Source organism: Schistocerca nitens, chromosome 5, assembly GCF_023898315.1.
Source record: "Schistocerca nitens isolate TAMUIC-IGC-003100 chromosome 5, iqSchNite1.1, whole genome shotgun sequence".
Lineage (NCBI taxonomy): Eukaryota > Metazoa > Arthropoda > Insecta > Orthoptera > Acrididae > Schistocerca > Schistocerca nitens.
In genome coordinates this window covers 223,933,748-223,958,066 of record NC_064618.1, presented here as the reverse complement: position 1 = coordinate 223,958,066, position 24,319 = coordinate 223,933,748, and the positions used below count along the sequence as shown (strand labels likewise).

The 24,319-nt window shown below is 43.9% G+C and overlaps 1 protein-coding gene across 1 annotated transcript in view; it reads right to left on the bottom strand.

The window, feature by feature from the left end:
* Positions 1–24,319, bottom strand: part of LOC126259739 (thyrotroph embryonic factor-like) — a 641,028-nt gene that overhangs the window by 44,436 nt on the left and 572,273 nt on the right. The window contains exon 2 of the mRNA XM_049956725.1: positions 20,312–20,439. Within this exon, the coding sequence (XP_049812682.1) occupies positions 20,312–20,439 (128 nt within the window). The remainder of the gene's footprint in view (positions 1–20,311; positions 20,440–24,319) is intronic.

Below are 24,319 nucleotides of genomic sequence, written 5' to 3'. Positions count from 1 at the left end.
ATGTTGAATGGGCCGAAACGAGCCGCCGCATAACAGCGTAGTTGCGTGCTAACTTCGAAAGAAGGTAGATGCGGTCCCTAGCGCAACTTATAACATCGTCGAAAATCAGTGCGGACGGGAGAGCTTTGGTACACCCCGTTAAAAAAACGGAAAAATGGAGGCGGTACAATTGGAGAGCGATCCGCCTTCACCAACATGCATAAGCAATTCATTAATAGTATATATATATATATATATATATATATATATATTTATTTATTTATTTATTTATTTGAATTACAAAAAACTAATAATAAAAAATATTGCATGGCGCGAGATTCGATCCGGCGACCTTCGGATTAATCGTAGAGAGTATTTCACCGCAACGGTTCCTTTAACTGTCGATTTTCTCGACAACGGCTGAGAAGTGCATCTTGGTGCTTTGCCACATTACACCTCTGGCCATCAGCTTTTATTATGCGCAGTATGAATCGAATCTGAATTTCACAATTGGCGGGCTCCCCTTGTAAACTTCTTATAAATTCGACGTTGGCGTGTTTGTTTCTTCCTTCCATCTAAAATGCCAGCTACAACTCTGTGAAAGTATTAAAGTATTTTGCACAACACTCGCGATGATACATCTACATCTACATCCATACTCCGCAAGCCACCTGACGCTGTGTGGCGGAGGGAATGCACGTATCTTTGCAGGTGCTGGACGTTAAGAGTTCATGGGGATCAAGTAAATAGTGTTCGAGTTTCGTAAGTCGAACGTGTATGAAGCGACGGTTAGACTACCGCTCAAAACTTCATTTCTGTAGTACAAGTGTATATTCTGCGATATTAAAAAAAAATTTCACCTACGCTATCCGTTATTACTGCATTAGCAACGTCTCACCGCTACGCAGGTTATCTGGAAAATAGGGCCAGCCTCTGTGTCTGCAGCTCGAGGTGTCGACGTGCGAAGTGGTTCCGAGTACCTTACCAGGCTGCATGTGTAAGGCATTTCGCAAATCACGAGAGGCATACATTTTCAGGAAAACTTTCTCGGAACTGCCAGAGTAGTTCACCTCACTACTTTCACATTGTGTTGTTGTAATGGCCTAATAAAGGCATGCAAAGTTTGAAGCAAATCTGTGATCCCAACGTCGTGGTCTGCCCCTGTCAGTATCTCCACTTTTCTAAATTAGGTATTTCTTGGAGACGAATTCCGCCTTATGCAAGACACCTTTGTAATTTTCTTTTCACCCATGACACTTTTTGTGCTGTCTTCCAGCCGGCCGCTGTGACCGAGCGGTTCTAGGCCCTTCAGTCCGGAACCGCGCTGCTGCTACAGTCGTGCGTTCGAATCCTGCCTCGAGCATTGATGTGTATGCTGTCCTTAGGTTAGTTAGGTTTAAGTATTTCTAAGTCTAGGGGACTGATGACCTCAGATGTTAAGTCCCATAGTGCTTAGAGCCATTTGAACCATGTGAAGCTGTCTTCCAGTAGGTTTGTTTACTTTCCTTCTCACATGGTACCACTGGATATTTATGGTACTACTTCTAGGTTTATTATGCAGTCTACAGCTTGTTATAGTTTTTTATGCTGCGATGTTTTTACTGTTTTGTGTTTCTCTCCTTTTGGTCGTTACACATTCATTTTAGAAGACTTCTTGCCAAGCATGTAACGACAAAAAACTAAAGAAACACGCATGTTATCTGAACACAAAACAGTAAAAACACCGCAACATAAAAAAACTATGAAAAACTGTAGATTGCGTAGTAGACCTAAAGCTACTAACAAAATATTCAGTAGCAGCATATGAGAAGGAAAATAAACAAATCCACAGAAGATAGCACAAAAAGTGCTGAAACATGGCTGGGTGAAATTGGTAGAAAAATACATCGTGGAAGTTACATACTACCCTACCTCTGCTGAAATACCTACATAAAGAGAACCTACATGTTTTTTTCTCCTCTCGTAATAACCGTAATTTATTTTCAACACAACATTTATTATGAAGACAAAAGCACTTAAACGCTTCAGAAAAGATTTCCGCGTTAGTATTCGTCTCATGTACCACGCATTTTTTGACAGAATTCGTCTACCTTTTGAGAAAGCCGTACGTACGCTTCTTGGTGTTCTCCCGACAACGACTGTCTTGTCAAGATCTTAAGGCATACATTATTTCCTATTTTTTAAGTTACACTACTGAACGACATACCGACAGAGCCAAATACTTTCAGTAGATCTCCGCCATGCAACTACCGTTCATTCTACATCCTACTATGGTTTGGATATTTTACTTCCAAAAAAATTCCCTTTTAGGCCTACTTTCTTGTTGTTCAATATGTTCCAGTGTAAATGCCAATCGTGAAGGTTTAGGAAGACAAATCAGCTCAGGTATCATTAAGATACAGTAGAAAATCTAAAACATTGGCATGGTAAGACTTGGTAATTAACATCCAGCTCCTTACGAAATACATTGGTTTACAAGCAACTAATTTTGAGATTCTTTTATAAGAGGTGTGTTGTTGAAACTACGAATGTGGTAATAATCTGCTATTCTTGACTAAATTTGGATACGCTGTGCGAACTTGGCAATTCTTGTTTTGGTGGGGGGGGGGGGGGGGAAGGCAGGTTGATGGGGGCGAAGGCTCGCGCGACATGGCCTGTACGGTTGCGGCCGGTTACCTACATTCCCTTTCCAGATCGCCCAGCACGGACCTTCCCGGTGAAATTGAACTTTAGAGAGCTCGGATTTCAAGTTGTCTTCGGAGCTTAAATATTTACGGGCTCTTTGTTTATGGGTTGCTGGGGCTACATCAATAACTGCGAGTAATCCACCGTTGACGTCGTTTCACGTGACCTTCCTCTTGACAGCACGTTGCTGAATAGCACATCGAGTCGTCCTGACAGTATTAAATGTGATTCCCACGAAAAGGAATCCATGATTTTTTCCGTACTACTTTTTTTTTTTTTACAATAATCGCTACCCATTGTTTCAACGAAGTTGCGCAAAACTGTAACCTCAAATCAGTTCTCGCCGTATTCTTTTGCCTATAATGGATCCAGAAGTACACTATTATTCCAGTTCTCTTGACACCAAAAAAGACGAAGTAACTGTTCCATAATTCGAATCAAGAACAGCTGCCAACTTAAGTACCTTAGAAGTACATATCCTCAGAGCAGTGAAGCGACCTAAATCACTTAATAAAAGCAAGTCTTCCGGTCCATACTGTATACCAGTTAGGTTCCTTTCCGAGTACGCTGATTCAACAGCTCCACACTTAACAATCATATACAACCGCTCGCGCCATGAAAGATCCTACCCAAAGACTGGAAAGCTGCACAGTCACACCATTATTCGAAAAAGGCAGCAGGAGTAATCCACTAATTACAAAAAATGTTCAAATGTGTGTGAAATATTATGGGACTTAACTGCTAAGGTCATCAGTCCCTAAGCTTACACACTACTTGACCTAAATTATCCTAAGGACAAACACACACACGCATGCCCGAGGGAGGACTCGAACCTCCGCCGGGACCAGCCACACACACACTAAATTACAGGCCCATATCATTAACGTCGATATGCAGCAGGATTTTCGAACATATATTGTATTCGAACATTATGAATTACCTCGAAGAAAACGGACTATTGACACACAGTCAACACGGTTTTAGAAAACATCGTTCTTGTGAAACACAACTGGCGCTTTACTGACACGAAGTGTTGAGTGCTACTGAAAAGAGTTTTCAAATTGATTCCGTATTTCTAGTTCTCCAGGAGGCTTTTGACACTGTACCACACAAACGGCTTGTAGTAAAATTGCGTGCTTATAGAATATCGTCTCAGTTATGCGACTGTAACCGTGATTTCCTGTGAGACAGGCCACAGTTCGTAGTAACTGATCGAAAGGCGTCAAATAAAACAAAGTCATTACTGGCGTTCCCCAAGGTAGTGTTATAGGCCCTATGCTGTTCCTTATCTAGATAAACGCTTTATGAGACAATATGAGCAACCGTCTTAGGTTGTCTGCAGATGATGCTGTCGTTTATCGTCAAAACGAATTGCAAAACGATATAGAAAAGATATTTGTATGGTACGAAAATTGGCAATTGTCCCTAAATTATGAAAAGTGTGACATCATCCACATGTCTGCTAACAGGAATCAGTTAATCTTCGGTTACACGATAAATCAGTCAGATCTCAAGGGAGTAAATTCAACTAAATGCCTAGGAATTACAATTACAAACAACTTAAATTGAAAAGAAAACACAGAAAATGTCGTGGGGGAAGGCAAACCAAGGAATGAGTTTTATTGGCAGAACACTTAGAAAATGTAACACATCTACTAAAGATACTGCCTATACTACGCTTGTCCGTTCTCTTTTGGAGTACTGCTGCGCTGTCTGGGATCACTACCATATAGGATTAACGGAGTACATCGAGAAAGTGCAAAGAAGACTAGCACGTTTTGTATTATCGCGAAATAAGAGAGAGAGTGTCATTGTCATGATACAGGATTTGGGGTGGACATAATTGAAACAAAGGCGTTCAATCATCAACTTTCTCCTCCGAATGCGAAAATACTCTGTGGACGCCGAGATACGTAGGGAGAAAAGATCATCATAATAAAATAGGGGAACTCAGAGCTCGCACGGAAAGATGGAGGTGTTGGTTTTTTCGGTGCGCTGTTCGAGAATGGAAGAGCAGAAAATTATATGAAGGTGTTTCAATGACCCCTCTGCCAGGCACTTAAGTGTGATTTGCAGAGTATCGATGTAGACGTGGATAAATTAGAGCTATTTTTTCATACCGTAATCGTGCTGTTCTCGATGCTGTTTCTGAACCATCCAAGCTATACAGGTATTTGCGTTTTTTTATTCTATGTGCCAAATTAAAATTGTGTAATCGAGCGGGTCGTACGGAAAATAGTTCTGGAGTGTTACATAGAATCAACACTCCGTTGAATCGCAAAAAGTAAAAAGAATACGGCCTCAGCAACGTGAAGCTTTGGAAAAGCCAAATCCCCTCGCCACAGGTCATTCTCCCATATATTCTAGTCCCATGGCATCGTGTGTGAGCCTCTCTATAGTTTGGAGAAGTACAGAAAGTCGAAGCTTTCAGTCGGTACCTGAGACGTATTCGAACAAACATTTGGACGTGCTTTACCGGTGAAAGGGAGGTATCTGGGTTTAGTGAAGGATGGGGTACAGTTAGAAGTTGGCAGATATAAACATCTATTACGTGGCTCTCGGTCATTACTTCTAGATCTACCCACATAAGCTCCAAGCCAATGTACAGCGCTTGGCGGTTGGCGGTTGGTGGTGTCGCTGAGAGTTTGCTATGTTGGTTGCCGAAAGAGTAAAAGGACCCGACCTCGTTTGCGTTTTGTTAATGTAATGAGCTACGTAAAACGAATAACATATACTTATTTAGCGTACGAATTGGAAATAAGAGATAAGTAGACTGGACTGCACTTCGAAACCGCATCGCTGCACAGTTGGTTGTCACTAATGCAAATAATGTGTGTAGCCAGCGGCCAGAAAGACTTCATGGCAGAATGTTGGCAGGATAGTAATGTATCTGACTACACAAGTTTGAAAAATGGCAGCTGCTGAAACAGCAACCTGAAACTTATCGGCAAACTGTGCTGATAAGGTTCTTTCAGGGCAAAGTGAAGGAGGCAGTGCTGCAGTGTTGGGCACTAACTCGTATTCAACCACTTAATCCTGAGTGTACAACGTTAATGTGCTCGCAAAATAGCATAGTTTGTTTCTACAGCATGTCGAAGGACTAAGAAGCCAGGAGAGACTCGATTACGCTGCATTCGCATCATTTCCTCTACTTCTGACCTGTGTAATTCTGTGTTTTGATCACGAAAAGGTTTAATATCGCTCTGAACCCATTATACTTCTTTAAGTCTGATACCGTCCAGTAAATGAACACCACGAAGGAATGACGATTAGGACCGAGCGAGGTGGCGCAGTGGTTAGCACACTGGACTCGCATTCGGGAGGACGACGGTTCAATCCCACGTCCGGCCATCCTGATTTAGGTTTTCCGTGATTTCCCTAAATCGCTCCAGGCAAATGCCGGGATGGTTCCTTTCAAAGGGCACGGCCGATTTCTTCCCCCGTCCTTCCCTACTCCGATGAGACCGATAACCTCGCTGTTTGGTCTCTTCCTCCAAAAACAACAACAATGAAGATTAGGGTTGGACGTCCCATGGATGACGACATCTTCAGAGACGAGAGCACGATCTCGGATTGGCGAAGAGCGTAGAAGGAAATGCTGGAGAGTGCCTTTGGCGAACAACAGTAAAAAATTGAATCTAGTACTTTGTGCACACCAAAACAAAAATTTTAAAAAATATGTATTTCGTTAATTGTTGTTAACTTTTATTAACAACATCCTTTTTAAACAGGTACTGATGCATAAACAGGAACCAGGACCTAAAATATCTTTTAGCACAATCTTAGCAGTACCATCGCATTTTCCGTAACGTACACAGTGGGAGGAGGGGTAGTTTATGAGCACCACAAAAAATTTAAAAAATGTAGGTTTCGTTTACTGTCACTGAGTTTTATTCACAACATAGTTTTTAAAGATCATACAAGGCGGCCAAAAACATTATGAAAATCGTGTAAAGGTGCAGTAGGTTACGTTGTGCTGAGAAATAATTGTTAAGAAAAAGTGCGTTGCTCCGTTTCCAACTTAATTAGCATTGAAGTCAGCCGATCACGCCGTTGCGCGCGCAAATTCAAGTGGCCCGCCAGAGGAGGTGTCGCTAAACGTGTGCTTCGTTTGGTTTGCTAAAACCGAACGAGAGAGCAATACAAAAATTGGACATGGAACGGTAGCAAGGATCGAACGCGAGTCAAATGCTGGGCACTCTCCTGCCCTATCATCTACGCTATGACAACAACTGACACTAATTGATCTGGCGGGCCGCGTGAACTTGCGCGTGCAACGGCCTGATTGGCTAACCTCAATGCTAATTAACTCGGAAACGGCGCAACGTATCGAATTTTTTCTTAACAATTATTTCTCGACACAACCCAGCATGCAAACTCCTCAGACTCTGACCACCCTGAACTTGAAAATATGAGTATGACGTTTGTTGTGAACAGTCACATCCACTAGTAAGACTTCAGTTTTTGGGTGAAGTTCTACTGGAAAATTCAAAAGGATTATGGAATCTGGTATAAGAAATCATTAAAAACAATATTTTTTCAAAATTTTAAAATATACCGTATATGATTAGATTCTTCCCCCATGAACCATGGACCTTGCCGTTGGTGGGGAGGCTTGCGTGCCTCAGCGATACAGATGGCCGTACCGTAGGTGCAACCACAACGGAGGGGTATCTGTTGAGAGGCCAGACAAACATGTGGTTCCTGAAGAGGGGCAGCAGCCTTTTCAGTAGTTGCAGGGGCAACAGTCTGGATGATTGACTGATCTGGCCTTGTAACATTAACCAAAACGGCCTTGCTGTGCTGGTACTGCGAACGGCTGAAAGCAAGGGGAAACTACAGCCGTAATTTTTCCCGAGGACATGCAGCTTTACTGTATGATTAAATGATGATGGCGTCCTCTTGGGTAAAATATTCCGGAGGTAAAATAGTCCCCCATTCGGATCTCCGGGCGGGGACTACTCAGGAGGACGTCGTTATCAGGAGAAAGAAAACTGGCATTCTACGGATCGGAGCGTGGAATGTCAGATCCCTTAATCGGGCAGGTAGGTTAGAAAATTTAAAAAGGGAAATGGATAGGTTAAAGTTAGATATAGTGGGAATTAGTGAAGTTCGGTGGCAGGAGGAACAAGACTTCTGGTCAGGTGATTACAGGGTTATAAATACAAAATCAAATAGGGGTAATGCAGGAGTAGGTTTAATAACGAATAGGAAAATAGGAGTGCGGGTTAGCTACTACAAACAGCATAGTGAACGCATTATTGTGGCCAAGATAGACACAAAGCCCATGCCTACTACAGTAGTACAAGTTTATATGCCAACTAGCTCTGCAGATGATGAAGAAATTGATTAAATGTATGACGAGATAAGATAAATTATTCAGGTAGTGAAGGGAGACGAAAATTTAATAGTCATGGGTGACTGGAATTCGTCAGTAGGAAAAGGGAGAGAAGGAAACATAGTAGGTGAATATGGATTGGGGGGAAGAAATGAAAGAGGAAGCCGCCTTGTAGAATTTTGCACAGAGCATAACTTAATCATAGCTAACACTTGGTTCAAGAATCATAAAAGAAGGTTGTGTACCTGGAAGAATCCTGGAGATACTAATAGGTATCAGATAGATTATATAATGGTAAGACAGAGATTTAGAAACCAGGTTTTAAATTGTAAGACATTTCCAGGGGCAGATGTGGATTCTGACCACAATCTATTGGTTATGAACAGCAGATTAAAATTGAAGAAACTGCAAAAAGGTGGGAATTTAAGGAGATGGGACCTGGATAAACTGAAAGAACCAGAGGTTGTAGAGAGTTTCAGGGAGAGCATAAGGGAACAATTGACAGGAATGGGGGAAAGAAATACAGTAGAAGAAGAATGGGTAGCTCTGAGGGATGAAGTAGTGAAGGCAGCAGAGGATCAAGTAGGTAAAAAGACGAGGGCTAATAGAAATCCTTGGGTAACAGAAGAAATATTGAATTTAATTGATGAAAGGAGAAAATATAAAAATGCAGTAAATGCAGCAGGCAAAAAGGAATACAAAAGTCTCAAAAATGAGATCGACAGGAAGTGCAAAATGGCTAAGCAGGGATGGCTAGAGGACAAATGTAAGGATGTAGAGGCTTGTCTCACTAGGGGTAAGATAGATACTGCATACAGGAAAATTAAAGAGACCTTTGGAGAGAAGAGAACCACTTGTATGAATATCAAGAGCTCAGATGGCAACCCAGTTCTAAGCAAAGAAGGGAAGGCAGAAAGGTGGAAGGAGTATATAGAGGGTTTATACAAGGGCGATGTACTTGAGGACAATATTATGGAAGTGGAAGAAGATGTAGATGAAGATGAAATGGGAGATAAGATACTGCGTGAAGAGTTTGACAGGGCACTGAAAGACCTGAGTCGAAACAAGGCCCCGGGAGTAGACAACATTCCATTAGAACTACTGATGGCCTTGGGAGAGCCATTCATGACAAAACTCTACCATCTGGTGAGCAAGATGTATGAGACAGGCGAAATACCCTCAGACTTCAAGAAGAATATAATAATTCCAATACCAAAGAAAGCAGGTGTTGACAGATGTGAAAATTACCGAACTATCAGTTTAATAAGTCACAGCAGCAAAATACTAACGCGAATTCTTTACAGACGAATGGAAAAACTGGTAGAAGCGGACCTCGGGGAAGATCAGTTTGGATTCCGTAGAAATGTTGGAACACGTGAGGCAATACTAACCTTACGACTTATCTTAGAAGAAAGATTAAGAAAAGGCAAACCTACGTTTCTAGCATTTGTAGACTTAGAGAAAGCTTTTGACAACGTTAACTGGAATACTCTCTTTCAAATTCTGAAGGTGGCTGGGGTAAAATACAAGGAGCGAAAGGGTATTTACAATTTGTACAGAAACCAGATGGCAGTTATAAGAGTCGAGGGGCATGAAAGGGAAGCAGTGGTTGGGAAAGGAGTGAGACAGGGTTGTAGCCTCTCCCCGATGTTATTCAATCTGTATATTGAGCAAGCAGTAAAGGAAACAAAAGAAAAATTCGGAGTAGGTATTAAAATTCATGGAGAAGAAGTAAAAACTTTGAGGTTCGCCGATGACATTGTAATTCTGTCAGAGACAGCAAAGGACTTGGAAGAGCAGTTGAACGGAATGGACAGTGTCTTGAAAGGAGGATATAAGATGAACATCAACAAAAGCAAAACGAGGATAATGGAATGTAGTCAAATTAAATCGGGTGATGCTGAGGGAATTAAATTAGGAAATGAGACACTTAAAGTAGTAAGGGAGTTTTGCTATTTAGGGAGTAAAGTAACTGATGATGGTAGAAGTAGAGAGGATATAAAATGTAGACTGGCAATGGCAAGGAAATCTTTTCTGAAGAAGAGAAATTTGTTAACATCGAGTATAGATTTAAGTGTCAGGAAGTCGTTTCTGAAAGTATTTGTATGGAGTGTAGCCATGTATGGAAGTGAAACATGGACGATAACCAGTTTGGACAAGAAGAGAATAGAAGCTTTCGAATTGTGGTGCTACAGAAGAATGCTGAAGATAAGGTGGGTAGATCACGTAACTAATGAGGAGGTATTGAATAGGATTGGGGAGAAGAGAAGTTTGTGGCACAACTTGACTAGAAGAAGGGATCGGTTGGTAGGACATGTTTTGAGGCATCAAGGGATCACAAATTTAGCATTGGAGGGCAGCGTGGAGGGTAAAAATCGTAGAGGGAGACCAAGAGATCAATACACTAAGCAGATTCAGAAGGATGTAAGTTGCAGTAGGTACTGGGAGATGAAGAAGCTTGCACAGGATAGAGTAGCATGGAGAGCTGCATCAAACCAGTCTCAGGACTGAGGACCACAACAACAACAACAACAACAACAACAACATGATTAGATTGTTCGCCCCCGGTAGCTGAGTGGTCAGCGCGACAGAATGTCAGTCCTAATGGCCCGAGTTCAATTCCCGGCTGGGTCGGAGATTTTCTCCGCTCAGGGACTGGGTGTTGTGTTGTCCTAATCATAATTTCATCCCCATCGACGTGCAAGTCGCCGAAGTGGCGTCAAATCGAAAGACTTGCATCCGGCGAACGGTCTACCCGACGCGAGACACACTACATTTTATGATTAGATTACAATATTTTCAAGAGGTGAATCCTGCGGAGGTTAAGTGAGAGTTCTGGATGTACTCTACAAAGAAATCTCTACATATGGACCCCACAGGGACGGCGAAGATAAGGTTGGAGTCATTTAAGCAGTCAGTTTTCCCTCGCTCCAAGGTAAATGCAGAGGGAAGAAACCTTAATACTTGATACAATGGGAAGCAATGAGTGCTATGCAGCGGTTTTCAGGATATTAATACAGACATAGATCCCAGCTACCGTGGGGTAGGACAGAGGAGTTGCAGCCTAAGTGCGCCAATAACTCCGCCTACGACCCTATGCTGCAGCATAAAAGTACGCTTATGATCTTCCGTCACTGCACTCGACAGGGTGCGGTGTACGTTCCATAGATCGGAGAATCCAGTGACGTAGGCACGAAGGTGGAGGAATACATGGCACTATATGGACCTCGGCGCTAAACTGACGATGAACAGAGAACGGTGCAAGCGTGACAGGTGTACAGCCACACGAGCACAGCAGGGAACCTCTTCATCTATTATAGACTATTTCTAGACCTATAACTGCGAGACGAGCCTATCAGACTTCCGCGAGGCGAGCTTTCTCGCCGCTGCACGGCGCGCCGCCGCGGAAGGCGTTTCCATTTCACGCTGTGATGGGCTGTAGAAGGACGGCTACCGGTAATTGCGGAGACAACGCACAATTTGCGGCGGAAGTGCTGTAATTGGTAGGTGCGCTACGGCGGCTCAGGATTCTCCGAAGACGCCGGCCTTGCTGTCCTCAGCTGCCTGCGCCAGCACCCGGAACCTAATCCGCCACGGATACCTCTTCGTACAAAAACAAACACAGTCCTTCTCCCCCCACCCAGCGACGTTCTTACAAGAGGGCACGCTTACAGTGACGTTCTCACAACGTTCTGACGGACGGATATACAGGGTGTCCCAAAAGTAGTGCACGTGGTTGGAATGCAAATAAAACGCTTAATATATCATCATAAACTTTTTGTTTGTTGCAGCTTAGGACAACATCCAGGCATTATTTCAGCAAAATCGGAACACGGAATGAAAAATATCGTAATTTAAAATTTTATCTAAACTTGTCTGCTCAGCATAGTAGTTCGGATGGTTAATCCACCCGAGAACCAATCATCATCTTGGGGTTGAAGCTCTTTTTTTTCCGTGTTTGCTGTAACAGTAAGTATGTTTTTGGATAGGGTCTGCCTTTAGCAAAACACAATTTTGTTTTTTAACCCAAACATGTTTCACTGTAGTTCCAGCATCTTCAGAGAGCTTTTATTTTTCGCCTGTTAAAGAATGTTCTTTACTGTTTGTATCCATGTAACTATTAATTTTGAATCGTAATTACAGATATCAGATATCAATCGCAATTAAAAATATCTGTAATTACGATTTAAAAACTAGTAGTTAGATGTATACAAACAGTAAAGAACATTTTTATCTTTAAAAGGTGAAAAATAAAAGCCCACTGAAGATGCTGCAACTACAGTGAAACATGTTTGGGTTAAAAAACAAAATTGTGTTTTATCAAAGGCAGACCCTATCCAAAAACATACGTATCAAGAACCAATAGATAGCGCTGTTAGTTTCGTAGTACATCTAAGAACTAACAGATTGCGCTGCTATTTTTTGACTGGGTGAAATGTATTTTCGGCAGTTTACGTCAGTGACAGGATTACGCGCCGCAATCTTATCTTTACAAATACAACCGAACAGCGGATTTACTTGGCTAGGATATATGGATTTATTGATTTCGCTTAGTGTATTAAAAACATAACGACACAGCTGTCTTTCTTTCGATAGGTTTTATTTATATCTTTTCTAGGAAAAACGAGTTTGTATGGTTTGGGTATCTACTTATTAAATTTTGATTTCGTTTTGTTTAGGAATATGAATGCCTAGAAAACGGTCGTGTATTTCTGACTACATCGCGACGCCTAACAGAGTGAGGACTACGCGGCGTCAAGTATAAGATGAAGATCGTGAGGCTAGACTTGACTGTGGCTCGAGAACACCAGGTTTTTAACTCGCTCTTTGGAAACTCCTTCTGAAAGCGAGGTGCAACGTAACTCTGATGGAAAGCGTCTGCATTATCTCGCTCCTCAGAACCCTTCACTCACAAAGGCTTAAGGTTACTTCTCTCCAAAGTAACTTAACAAAAACGGAAATTTTGACGGGAAGTGGCGCAGGCGTGCGAGTTTTTATATCCCGCTTATACTTAACAAGTTATCATTTCTCTTTAAATGTGTTCAGTTTCCGGTGAGCTTATGTTATTCCATGACCATAAACGACGCACAAGGCCAGACACACCGCGAACGGCTGTGGAGCTTATTGGCAGCTGCTTTTCGCACGGCCAGCTCTATGTGACTTTCTCCTACGTTAATGAAGCAAACATGCTCTTCGTTCATGTTCCCTACCATACTATTTCAAACGCAGTATACAAAGAAGCTTTATCGGTCAAAAATAGATTCCAAGCATATGAAGTGTCAGGCACGGCTATAATCAAATCCTAGGAAAGCCGGATTTCTCAGTCAAGTCAAGAATAAGAGCTATACGTGAACTGTACTTCAGACATGACCAAAGTGTTGTACAAGCACAACAAGTATATAAAAGAAAATTTTATATTCGTAATGCAGTCAGTCAGTAAGGTGACACTGGTAATCTTCCCGATAGACTCAGACGTGGACGTCCAAAATCCTCATGGAATGCTGATAAGATTGACGATGTCCGCGCATCAAGGACAAACAGTTACCGAAAGTCACTTCGCCGTCGGTCTCAACAACTTTGCATACCAAAATCCGCGTTACATGGAATTTTAACAGGTGACTTAGACACATGTCCCTACAAAATTCAGATATTACAAGGAATATTGCTTACCGACTTGCCAAAAAGACTGCAGTTTGCAGATAAATTTATCTTAATGGTAGAGCATACCAATTTCCGCAACGAACTTATAACGAACGTTTTAGCTCATTTTTATCTCAGTGTCTTTCCCTATAGCCGGCCAAAGTGTCCGTGCGGTTTTAGGCGCTGCAGTCTGGAACCGCGAGACCGCTACGGTCGCAGGTTCGAATCCTGCCTCGGGCATGGATGTGTGTGATGTCCTTAGGTTAGTTAGGTTTAACTATTTCTAAGTTCTAGGGGACTAATGACCTCAGAAGTTGAGTCCCATAGTGCTCAGAGCCATTTGAACCATTTTGAACCATCTTTCCCTATAAACAAAATTGGCACATTTGAGCCGCAAGACTACCAGAAATTCTCCGCATACTTCTCCACAGGCATAGTGTAACAGTGTGGTTTGGGATAAGGTAGTATCCTGTGTTTGGTCCTTTCTGTTTTGGAAATGCGGAAGGGATCGCTGTCACTGTGAACGTCGAACGTTACCGTGACATGTTAAACATTTTTCTAAGACCATTACTGTGGTTTCAGCAAGACGGCGCAACCTGAAATAGCGCTTGACAAACCATGACACTTCTTCAAGAAATATTTCCATGTCGGGTCATGTCTCGTACTGGAAACATCAGTTGGCCGCCGATGTCGTCGGATCTCTCGGCGCCCGGGGTTTTTTCTTTGGGTTTTTCTCAAGGACAGTATTTACAAGAATAAAACACGGAGACTTGCTGCTCCCAAAGACAAAGTTAGCATGCTAATCCGCCAACTTTTGCAAGAGTATTTGCTGAAGGTCATGCAACATGTTGTGGAACAGATTCGTTACTGCCAAAACGTGGATGGTGGACATATACCTAATGTTGTTTTTCAAAAATTTACTTCTGAATATAGGTTGTAAATATTTATGAACATTTCAACTGCGACACCATTACTAAACAAATTAGCAATTACTCAAAAGGGTACACTATTTTTGGGACAGTCTGTATAATAATCAAAAATGTGTGCTTCTTGCAGTTCTAGGAAATTGAGTTCTGGCCAAGCGGGAAGCCAAAAACTGTATGTTTTCTCGTTGGCTGTCCACGTATAGAATTTGTAACGTCATGTCCAAAGATCATGGCTTCTGTTCAGATGACACGGGAACGCAGTCCTGCAATGTCCTCGATAACAACCGATATTTCGACAGAAGAGCATACTGTCAATTTCAAGGCACAAGTATGATGAGATATCGCTGTGTACGGCAGCTTGAGTCATAGACGGGCGGGGCTATGCCAACCGGGAACCGAAAGAAAGCGTATGTGGAAAGAAAACACACCGTTAATCAACGTTACACTTTATCGCTAGTAAAATATGAACAACGGATGATTAAGTATTACTAACTGTATTCCTCTGTTGTTCGACCAGCGAGGCAGCAACAGTCAATGCAGAGCTAATGATGTTAAACTAGCATGCGAAATTGTAAAAAGGGACGGGGATTTTGCTTAAATTCTGCCTGGAATCTTGTCTGTCTCCCTGGTCAAACAACAGAGGGGCGAAGTTAGTGCTACTTCGGCACCCGTTGTTAATATTGCAATGCCGATAGCGTCTGACGGTTATCACTGGTTGTATGGTGCCACTAATACTGTCTTTCTGCATGCGCCGCATTTTGGTTCCTGGTTGACGCATCCCCGCCCACCAAGGTTCAAGTTAACATGCACATCTGTCTATAGTTGCACTTATGCCCTGAAAATGGTAGGGTGTTCACCTACCGAAATACTGGCGCTTGTCGACGATGTTACCCGGCTAAATTCTCGTAAGTTACTTGATCTTTTAATACGCCATGAGAAGCTCATGTTTCCCATTGTGGCTGCTAATAACAGCAGTATTCAAGCGAATGTTCAACTGGTGGGCGCGTAATGGAGGATTGCTGGTTCGTGATCAGTGCAAGTACAGCAAAACCTTCGCCCATGCTGTACATTCCTTCCCGTAGATACATTTTATATTTGGCTGTGAGGCGCAGCTTTCATCCTACACCTCAGAAAAAGAGTTTTGTTGAATACACAAATACACAGCGTCAGGACAGTTTCGGACAAAGCCATCTCGGCTCCGAGATGAATCATCTAATGACGGTATTTAGAAGCATCAGGTACTCAGACCATGACATTTATTCAGCTCCCTATAGAAAAACAAATCACTGAAGTGTTCAACCAAGCCAGGAGGACGAACATAGAGCACAGCTTCCGTTCTGCGGCCTAACAAAAAGTAAGACTGACTGATGCGTTCCGGCCACCCAGAAAAATTACAGAAACAATTCGGTTTCTAAAACACGATCTCGCTTAAGTACGTCAGGCTTTTATATATTTCCATGCGAGTGTGGTAACATTTATGCGGGACAATCTCTACAAACTATTATGGATCGCAGTGCCGAATACTAACGCCACTTCAGGAATAGAAATTTCGAAACATCAGCAGTGGCAGAGCACAGACTAATTGATAAGCGCAACATTAAGCCTCAACACACATATGAAATTAATTAAGTGCGCTCATATGAAGTGAATGGATCGATAGCGATTAAATCAGTCAAGAAGCAATGACATGAAATGGTATCAGTGTAAACTGTTCAGATTTGCTGAAATTCATACGTAGCCAAGCAGTAGGACATCTTAGAGGCTCGCAGCCGCGACATTTCATTAGTACGTTAAACATCATAATCTTCCTCAGGCTGCGCTTTATTGATGTTGTTTATATTAATTGAAATATAAATAATCGGTTTCAGAATAAACAGTCAGCTGTCAGATGTGTCTGGGAAATCAATCTCATCTGAAAATAACTGCCCTGTGAAATATTTGATGCGCCTTAATATGAGCAGTGCAACTCATATCGTCTACAACTGGGGAGGATGATCTAAGTTGGGTTGACTATCTTAAGTTGCATGAAGCAATTTCCAAGCCGGTTTTATTATGCCCAGCACGTATATCGATTCAAAGAAATACGTCCATGCATAGATAGCATGGTATGCTTTTGCAAATAAAAGAGATATTACACATGTCTGTCTCATCATTGTGACGTGGGGGGAAATTCCTGTAGAATGATGCGCCACGCTGCAGTGCCATAAAGACATATTGCATGGGATCCGCCTTCTTAGCTGAGTGATAAACCGGGTTCTATTCCCGGCCAGGTTGGAAATTTTCGGACGGCCGTGGTGGCCGAGCGTTTCTAGGCGCTACAGTCTGGAACCGCGAGACCGCCACGGTCGCAGGTTCGAATCCTGCCTTGGGCATGGATGTGTGTGACGTCCGTAGGTTAGTTAGGTTTAAGTAGTTCTAAGTTCTAGGGGACTGATGACCTCAGAAGTTAAGTCCCATAGTGCTCAGAGCCATTTGAACTATTTGAACAATCCGAATGAGATTTTCACTCTGCAGTGGAGTGTGCGCTGATATGAAACTTCCTGGCAGATTAAAACTGTGTGCCCGACCGAGACTCGAACAATAATGGGTAAACTGCAATACGAGAGAATCGAAGCGTTTGAAATGTGGAGCCACAGATGGATGTTAAAAGTAAGGTGGCCTGATTAGCAATGAAGAGCACCACAGAATCGTAGATTAAGGGAAAATATGGGAAATACAGACAAGAATAAGGGACAGGATGATAGCACATATGTTAAGGCACCAGGGAATAACTTCCACGGCATGGTGGAGTATAAAAACTGAAAGGGAAGACAGAGATTGGAATATATTCAACAAATAATTGAGGGTGTAGGCTGCACGTGCTACTGTGAGGCAATGAGGCTGGCACAGGAGAGGAAGTCGTGACAGGTCACATCTAACCAGTCAAAGGTCTGATGATTCCAAACAAAAACATATTCTGGAAGAATGTGCGTTTCGACAACAGCACGGTGTGGACTGCGGAAATTTTGAAAAGAAGAGAATCTAAGCGAATGTAGATGGGCTTATAGAATAAGGAATGAGTGTACGATATTCCAGTGCCCATGTTGTTCATAAGTACGACAAAATGTTCCTTTGAACATGCATGGAAGGAACAGGCTCTGCGGCGATTACAGCCGTTATGAAATACATGTTGCGAATGTGGACAACCATCAGCTGCGTAATGAAATGACGACAATGAAAATTTGTACCGGACCAGGACTCGAATTCGGATTTCCCGCTATTCGTGAGCAACATGCATGCATGCATGCGTGCATGTCTGAAGGAATAGGGTGATGACCAAAGGAACAATGCATCGTACTTCTGAACATCACAGGCAATTTATCCGCCGATACCGGGTTAGCGACCTTCAACTAAAATGTCTTCCCTGTACGGGAATATACATAATGGCTGTAAGAGTGCAGGTTGTAGGCACATGGTCGACGAGATATAGAAGTTTGGTGCTGGTGTGAAGCGTGCTCTGACAGACTAATGGTAAGACAACCGCTCGCAAGAAGCGGGAAATCCGGTTTCCAGTCCCGGTCAGGCACATATTTTCATTTTCATTATTCCATTATACAGCTGGTGGTTCTCCATAAGCGAATACATTTCACCTAAGGAGTGAAGAGGTTCTTCGTAGAATCGGCGTGGAAAGGAATATGTGGAAAAAAACAAAAGAGGGAACAGCATAATAGGACATGTATTAAGACATCAGTGAGATACTTGCACGGTTCTTGAGTGAGTCGTGGAGAGCAGAAACTGTAGAGGAAGGCAGAGATTGGAATATGTCGAACAAAATATCGAGGAATTTTCGTGTTAATAAAGTGCTACTGTGTGATGCAGAGGTTGCAACACAAGAGGGAGTCGTGGTGAGCTGTAACAAACCAGCTACATGACTGAAGACATCTCCAAAAAAGAAAAAAGAAAATACACGAAATTGTTCTCAGTGAGATAGGTCTGTAGTTCTACACTACTGGCCATTAAAATTGTTACACCAAGAAGAAATGCAGATGATAAACGGGCATTCATTGGACAAATACATTATACTAGAACTGACATGTGATTACATTTTCACGCAATTTGGGTGCATAGATCCTGAGAAATCAGTACCCAGAACAATCACTTCTGGCCGTAATAACGGCCTTGATACGCCTGGGCATTGAGTCAGAGCTTGGATGGCTGTACAGATACAGCTGCCCATACAGGTTCAACACGAAACCACAGTTCATCAAGAGTAGTGACTGGCGTATTGTGACGAGCCAGTTGCTCGGCCACCATTGACCAGACGTTTTCAATTGGTGAGACATCTGGAGAATGTGCTGGCCAAGGCAGCAGTCGAACATTTTCTGTATCCAGAAAGGCCCGCACAGGACCTGCAACATGAGGTCGTGTATTATCCTGCTGAAATGTAGGGTTTCGCAGGGATCGAATGAAGGGTAGAGCCACGGGTCGTAACACATCTGAAATGTAACGTTCACTGTTCAAACTGCAGTCAATGCGAACAAGAGTTGACCGAGACATGTAACCAATGGCACCCCATACTATCACGCTGGGTGATACGCCAGTATGGCGATGGCGAATACACACTTCCAATGTGCGTTCAGCGCGATGTCGCCAAACACGGATGCGACCATCATGATGCTGTAAACAGAACCTGGATTCATCCGAAACAATGACGTTTCGCCATTTGTGCACCCAGGTTCGTCGTTGAGTACGTCGTCGCAGGCGCTCCTGTCTGTGATGCATCGTCAAGGGTAACCGCAGCCATGGTCTCCGAGCTGATAGTCCATGCTGCTGCAAACGTCGTCCAACTGTTCGGGCAGATGGTTGTTGACTTGCAAACGTCCCCATCTGTTGACTCAGGGATCGAGACGTGGCTGCACCATCCGTTACAGCCTTGCGGATAAGGTGCCTGTCATCTCGACTGCTAGTGATACGAGGCCGTTGGGATCCAGCACGGCGATCCGTATTACCCTCCTGAACCCACCGCTTCCATATTCTGCTTACAGTCGTTGGATCTCGACCAACGCGAGCAGCAATGTCGCGATACGATAAACCGCAATCGCGGTAGGGTACAATCCGACCTTTATCAAAGTCGGAAACATGTTGGTACGTATTTCTTCTCCTTACACGAGGCATCACAACAACGTTTCACCAGGCAACGCCGGTCAACTGCTGTTGGTTTGTGTATGAGAAATCGGTTGGAAACTTTCCTCATGTCAGCACGTTGTGGGTGTCGCCACCGGAGCCAACCTTGTGTGAATGCTCTGAAAAGCTAATCATTTGCATATTACAGCATCTTCTTCCTGTCGATTAAATTTCGCGGTGTAGCGATTTTAATGGCCAGTAGTGTAAATGATTTATGCACCTCATGCTACGTCCTACCTCTTTACCTCGTGCTATGGTTGACTGTCGCAGCCGTGGCACGTCATTGCACCACTTCAGAGGAATGAGGTGTTATGAGACACAGTCCGAGTGGTAGTTATCCTCACGTACAGTTACTTTACACAGCCGCTTAATGTGGGGAGTTGTTTTTGAGAATACACAGCAGAGAGACAGACTTGAAAGACACCAAATGGATAATTTTCTTTTGACTTGAATGCATTTAAATTAAAAAACTGTCGCCATGTAAAATCTGTAACAAATTTGGGTAGCACTTTCGGATAGGATGATGGAAGTATGGTACCATTTTATGACGTTGTTTAAGAGTGTTGGGAGGTGTACTCACCTTCAGGTCGGCGTCGTACGTCTTATCCCAGAGGTTGGGTCCCAGGAAGGCGGCCTGCGCTTCCACGTTGCACCACAGCTCGCCGTCGTCCTTCTTGTCTTCAGGGCCATCCTTGCCGCTGGTCTTCCCTGTAACACAGACAGAGCGCTCGTCTTTACTGACAGTCAAACAAGTGTCTCAGTAGTGACGTCTCTCCGAATATACACTCCTGGAAATTGAAATAAGAACACCGTGAATTCATTGTCCCAGGAAGGGGAAACTTTATTGACACATTGCTGGGGTCAGATACATCACATGATCACACTGACAGAACCACAGACACATAGACACAGGCAACAGAGCATGCACAATGTCGGCACTAGTACAGTGTATATCCACCTTTCGCAGCAATGCAGCCTGCTATTCTCCCATGGAGACGATCGTAGAGATGCTGGATGTAGTCCTGTGGAACGGCTTGCCATGCCATTTCCACCTGGCGCCTCAGTTGGACCAGCGTTCGTGCCGGACGTGCAGACCGCGTGAGACGACGCTTCATCCAGTCCCAAACATGCTCAATGGGGGACAGATCCGGAGATCTTGCTGGCCAGGGTAGTTGACTTACACCTTCTAGAGCACGTTGGGTGGCACGGTATACATGCGGACGTGCATTGTCCTGTTGGAACCGCAAGTTCCCTTGCCGGTCTAGGAATGGTAGAACGATGGGTTCGATGACGGTTTGGATGTACCGTGCACTATTCAGTGTCCCCTCGACGATCACCGGTGGTGTACGGCCAGTGTAGGAGATCGCTCCCCACACCATGATGCCGGGTGTTGGCCCTGTGTGCCTCGGTCGTATGCAGTCCTGATTGTGGCGCTCACCTGCACGGCGCCAAACACGCATACGACCATCATTGGCACCAAGGCAGAAGCGACTCTCATCGCTGAAGACGACACGTCTCCATTCGTCCCTCCATTCACGCCTGTCGCGACACCACTGGAGGCGGGCTGCACGATGTTGGGGCGTGAGCGGAAGACGGCCTAACGGTGTGCGGGACCGTAGCCCAGCTTCATGGAGACGGTTGCGAATGGTCCTCGCCGATACCCCAGGAGCAACAGTGTCCCTAATTTGCTGGGAAGTGGCGGTGCGGTCCCCTACGGCACTGCGTAGGATCCTACGGTCTTGGCGTGCATCCGTGCGTCGCTGCGGTCCGGTCCCAGGTCGACGGGCACGTGCACCTTCCGCCGACCACTGGCGACAACATCGATGTACTGTGGAGACCTCACGCCCCACGTGTTGAGCAATTCGGCGGTACGTCCACCCGGCCTCCCGCATGCCCACTATACGCCCTCGCTCAAAGTCCGTCAACTGCACATACGGTTCACGTCCACGCTGTCGCGACATGCTACCAGTGTTAAAGACTGCGATGGAGCTCCGTATGCCACGGCAAACTGGCTGACACTGACGGCGGCGGTGCACAAATGCTGCGCAGCTAGCGCCATTCGACGGCCAACACCGCGGTTCCTGGTGTGTCCGCTGTGCCGTGCGTGTGATCATTGCTTGTACAGCCCTCTCGCAGTGTCCGGAGCAAGTATGGTGGGTCTGACACACCGGTGTCAATGTGTTCTTTTTTCCATTTCCAGGAGTGTACGACCAACAGATAAGACGCGGAGCCTGCAGTTGTACATTGTCAACCAGCACTCACCTCAAAACAGCCTCACTGCACCGTCTGTAAGAGAATTTGTTTCTAAACACTACCAGCTATTAGATAAAATTCAAAGTATAGCTTTGAGTATGTACTCGAGAGATACAGCGCGCCCAGGCCTAAGAGAGAGTTACTTTATGTCTCTATTCCACTCAGAGACATATCGTCGTATTCTAATACTACATAAGTCGTGTGGAAAGGTAATAATACTACTCGAAAATTTTAGCCTCTTGTGCGTACCCTTACCCAAGAAATGCTTCATGTGACATGGTTTATAGCCTACCGCCAGCCTAAAAAGAATATACAATATTTATTACTTCCTTTTGCCTTCCTAGCTGTCGAAAAAATCTTCAGCAGCAATTAAACGCAGCACTATAAGAATCGTGAAGACAGCAGCTCTCGGCTTCGTCTATAAGGAAACGGCTTACAAGACGCTGGTGTGATCAACGCTGCCCCGACGTATAGAGCGCTTATCCAGTAGGAAAGGCGGCTGAAACCGATCGAATTTAGAGACACGTCTAAAGTAGCAACAGGTCGGCATAGCCCATGGAAAAGGAGTAACTGAATAGCTAAGAAAATGTAAATTCCTATCTTTGACACAAAGGCGAAGTTGTTCTCGAGCGTAACCCTGTTGGCACTCCTCCTCCCCACCAGCCAACAGGATTTTGAGGAGAAAGTCATTTTTATATAAAATATTCGAATTTACATTGTGGATGTTTGTTTCCTCAGTACATACGCAATAGGAACAGGACAACAGTTCACTAATATTGGTACAAAGTACCCTCTACCACACACAGGAGTCTGGATTGAGAAGTACACACACACACACACACACACACACACACACACACACACACACACACACACGGTTGTAAGTTCAGATATTTTTGTATGTGGTACTTCAATATGTACACACATATCTGACAATTGTTTTTTCTCTGTGTCAAATAGTCTCCCCAAAAACACATCACATAGTTTACGACCTGATATATTCTGCATGGCGGTAGCTGCATCATGAGTGGACAACGCCTGTCACTATAACTGTATTACATCGACACATTCACACTGCAACATCTGACTTGCTGCCCAGGGGAAAATAAGCATTATTGCCACATGTACTTGGAAAATAAGCATTATTGCCACATGTACTTGGAGGTGCCATCCAACCAAAAAACATATGACTTGTAATAGCTATACGGTCTCTTAAACTGACATACGGCCGGGAGAGCGGTGTGCTGACCACATGCCCCTCCATTTCTGCATCCAGTGATGCCTGTGGGCTGAGCATCACACGGCGGCCGGGCGGCACCGTTGAGCCTTCATGGCCTGTTCGAGCAGAATTTTTTGTTGTTGTAATAGCTATAATTATTAGTCTACAAATGACATAAATACTGATGTAATGTTGTTAAGTACACCATCCTCAATCACCAGTGGAAATATCTGCATTTATACCCATTATACCCTGTTTATATACATACACAGTGTTAGGGCTATAAGCCGGCCGGAGTGACCGAACGGTTCCAGGCGCTACAGTCTGGAACCGCGTGACCGCTACGGTCGCAGGTTCGAATCCTGCCTCGTGCAAGGATGTGTGTGATGTCCTTAGGTTAGTTAGGTTTAAGTAGTTCTAAGTTCTAGGGGACTGATGACCTCAGAAGTTAAGTCCCATAGTGCTCAGAACCATTTGAACCATTTTGAACCAAACACGAAAAAAATTGTCTAATAAATATCGGCTCTAAAATGCATATCTTAAGAGCTACGAGCCCTTGTTCAGTAGAAGAGATGCGTTTCACACTGTCGAAGATGAGAAGGTGCTCATAGCTCCTAAAGTACGCATTTTAGAGCCTATGTTTACTTGACGTTTTTTCTTGGTATGAGATCCATTTCATAGTATCGAAGATGAACAAGCGCGCACAGCTCTAAGTTGTCCATTTTAGAGCCCATGTTTAGTAGACGTTTTCCTTGTTTCGGTGTAAGGAAAGTGTCCCTGAGGCTCGTCCGTGTTTTCTTGGGATACCTTATATACCGGGTGATCAAAAAGTCAGTATAAATTTGAAAACGTAATAAACCACGGAATAATGTAAATAGAGAGGTAAAAATTGACACACATGCTTGGAATGACTTGGAGTTTTATTAGAACCACCCCATATTGCTAGACGCGTGAAAGATCTCTTGCGCGCGTTGTTTGGTGATGATCGTGTGCTCAGCCGCCACTTTCGTCATGCTTGGCCTCCCAGGTCCCCAGACCTCAGTCCGTGCGATTATTGACTTTGGGGTTACCTGAAGTCGCAAGTGTATCGTGATCGACCGACATCTCTAGGGATGC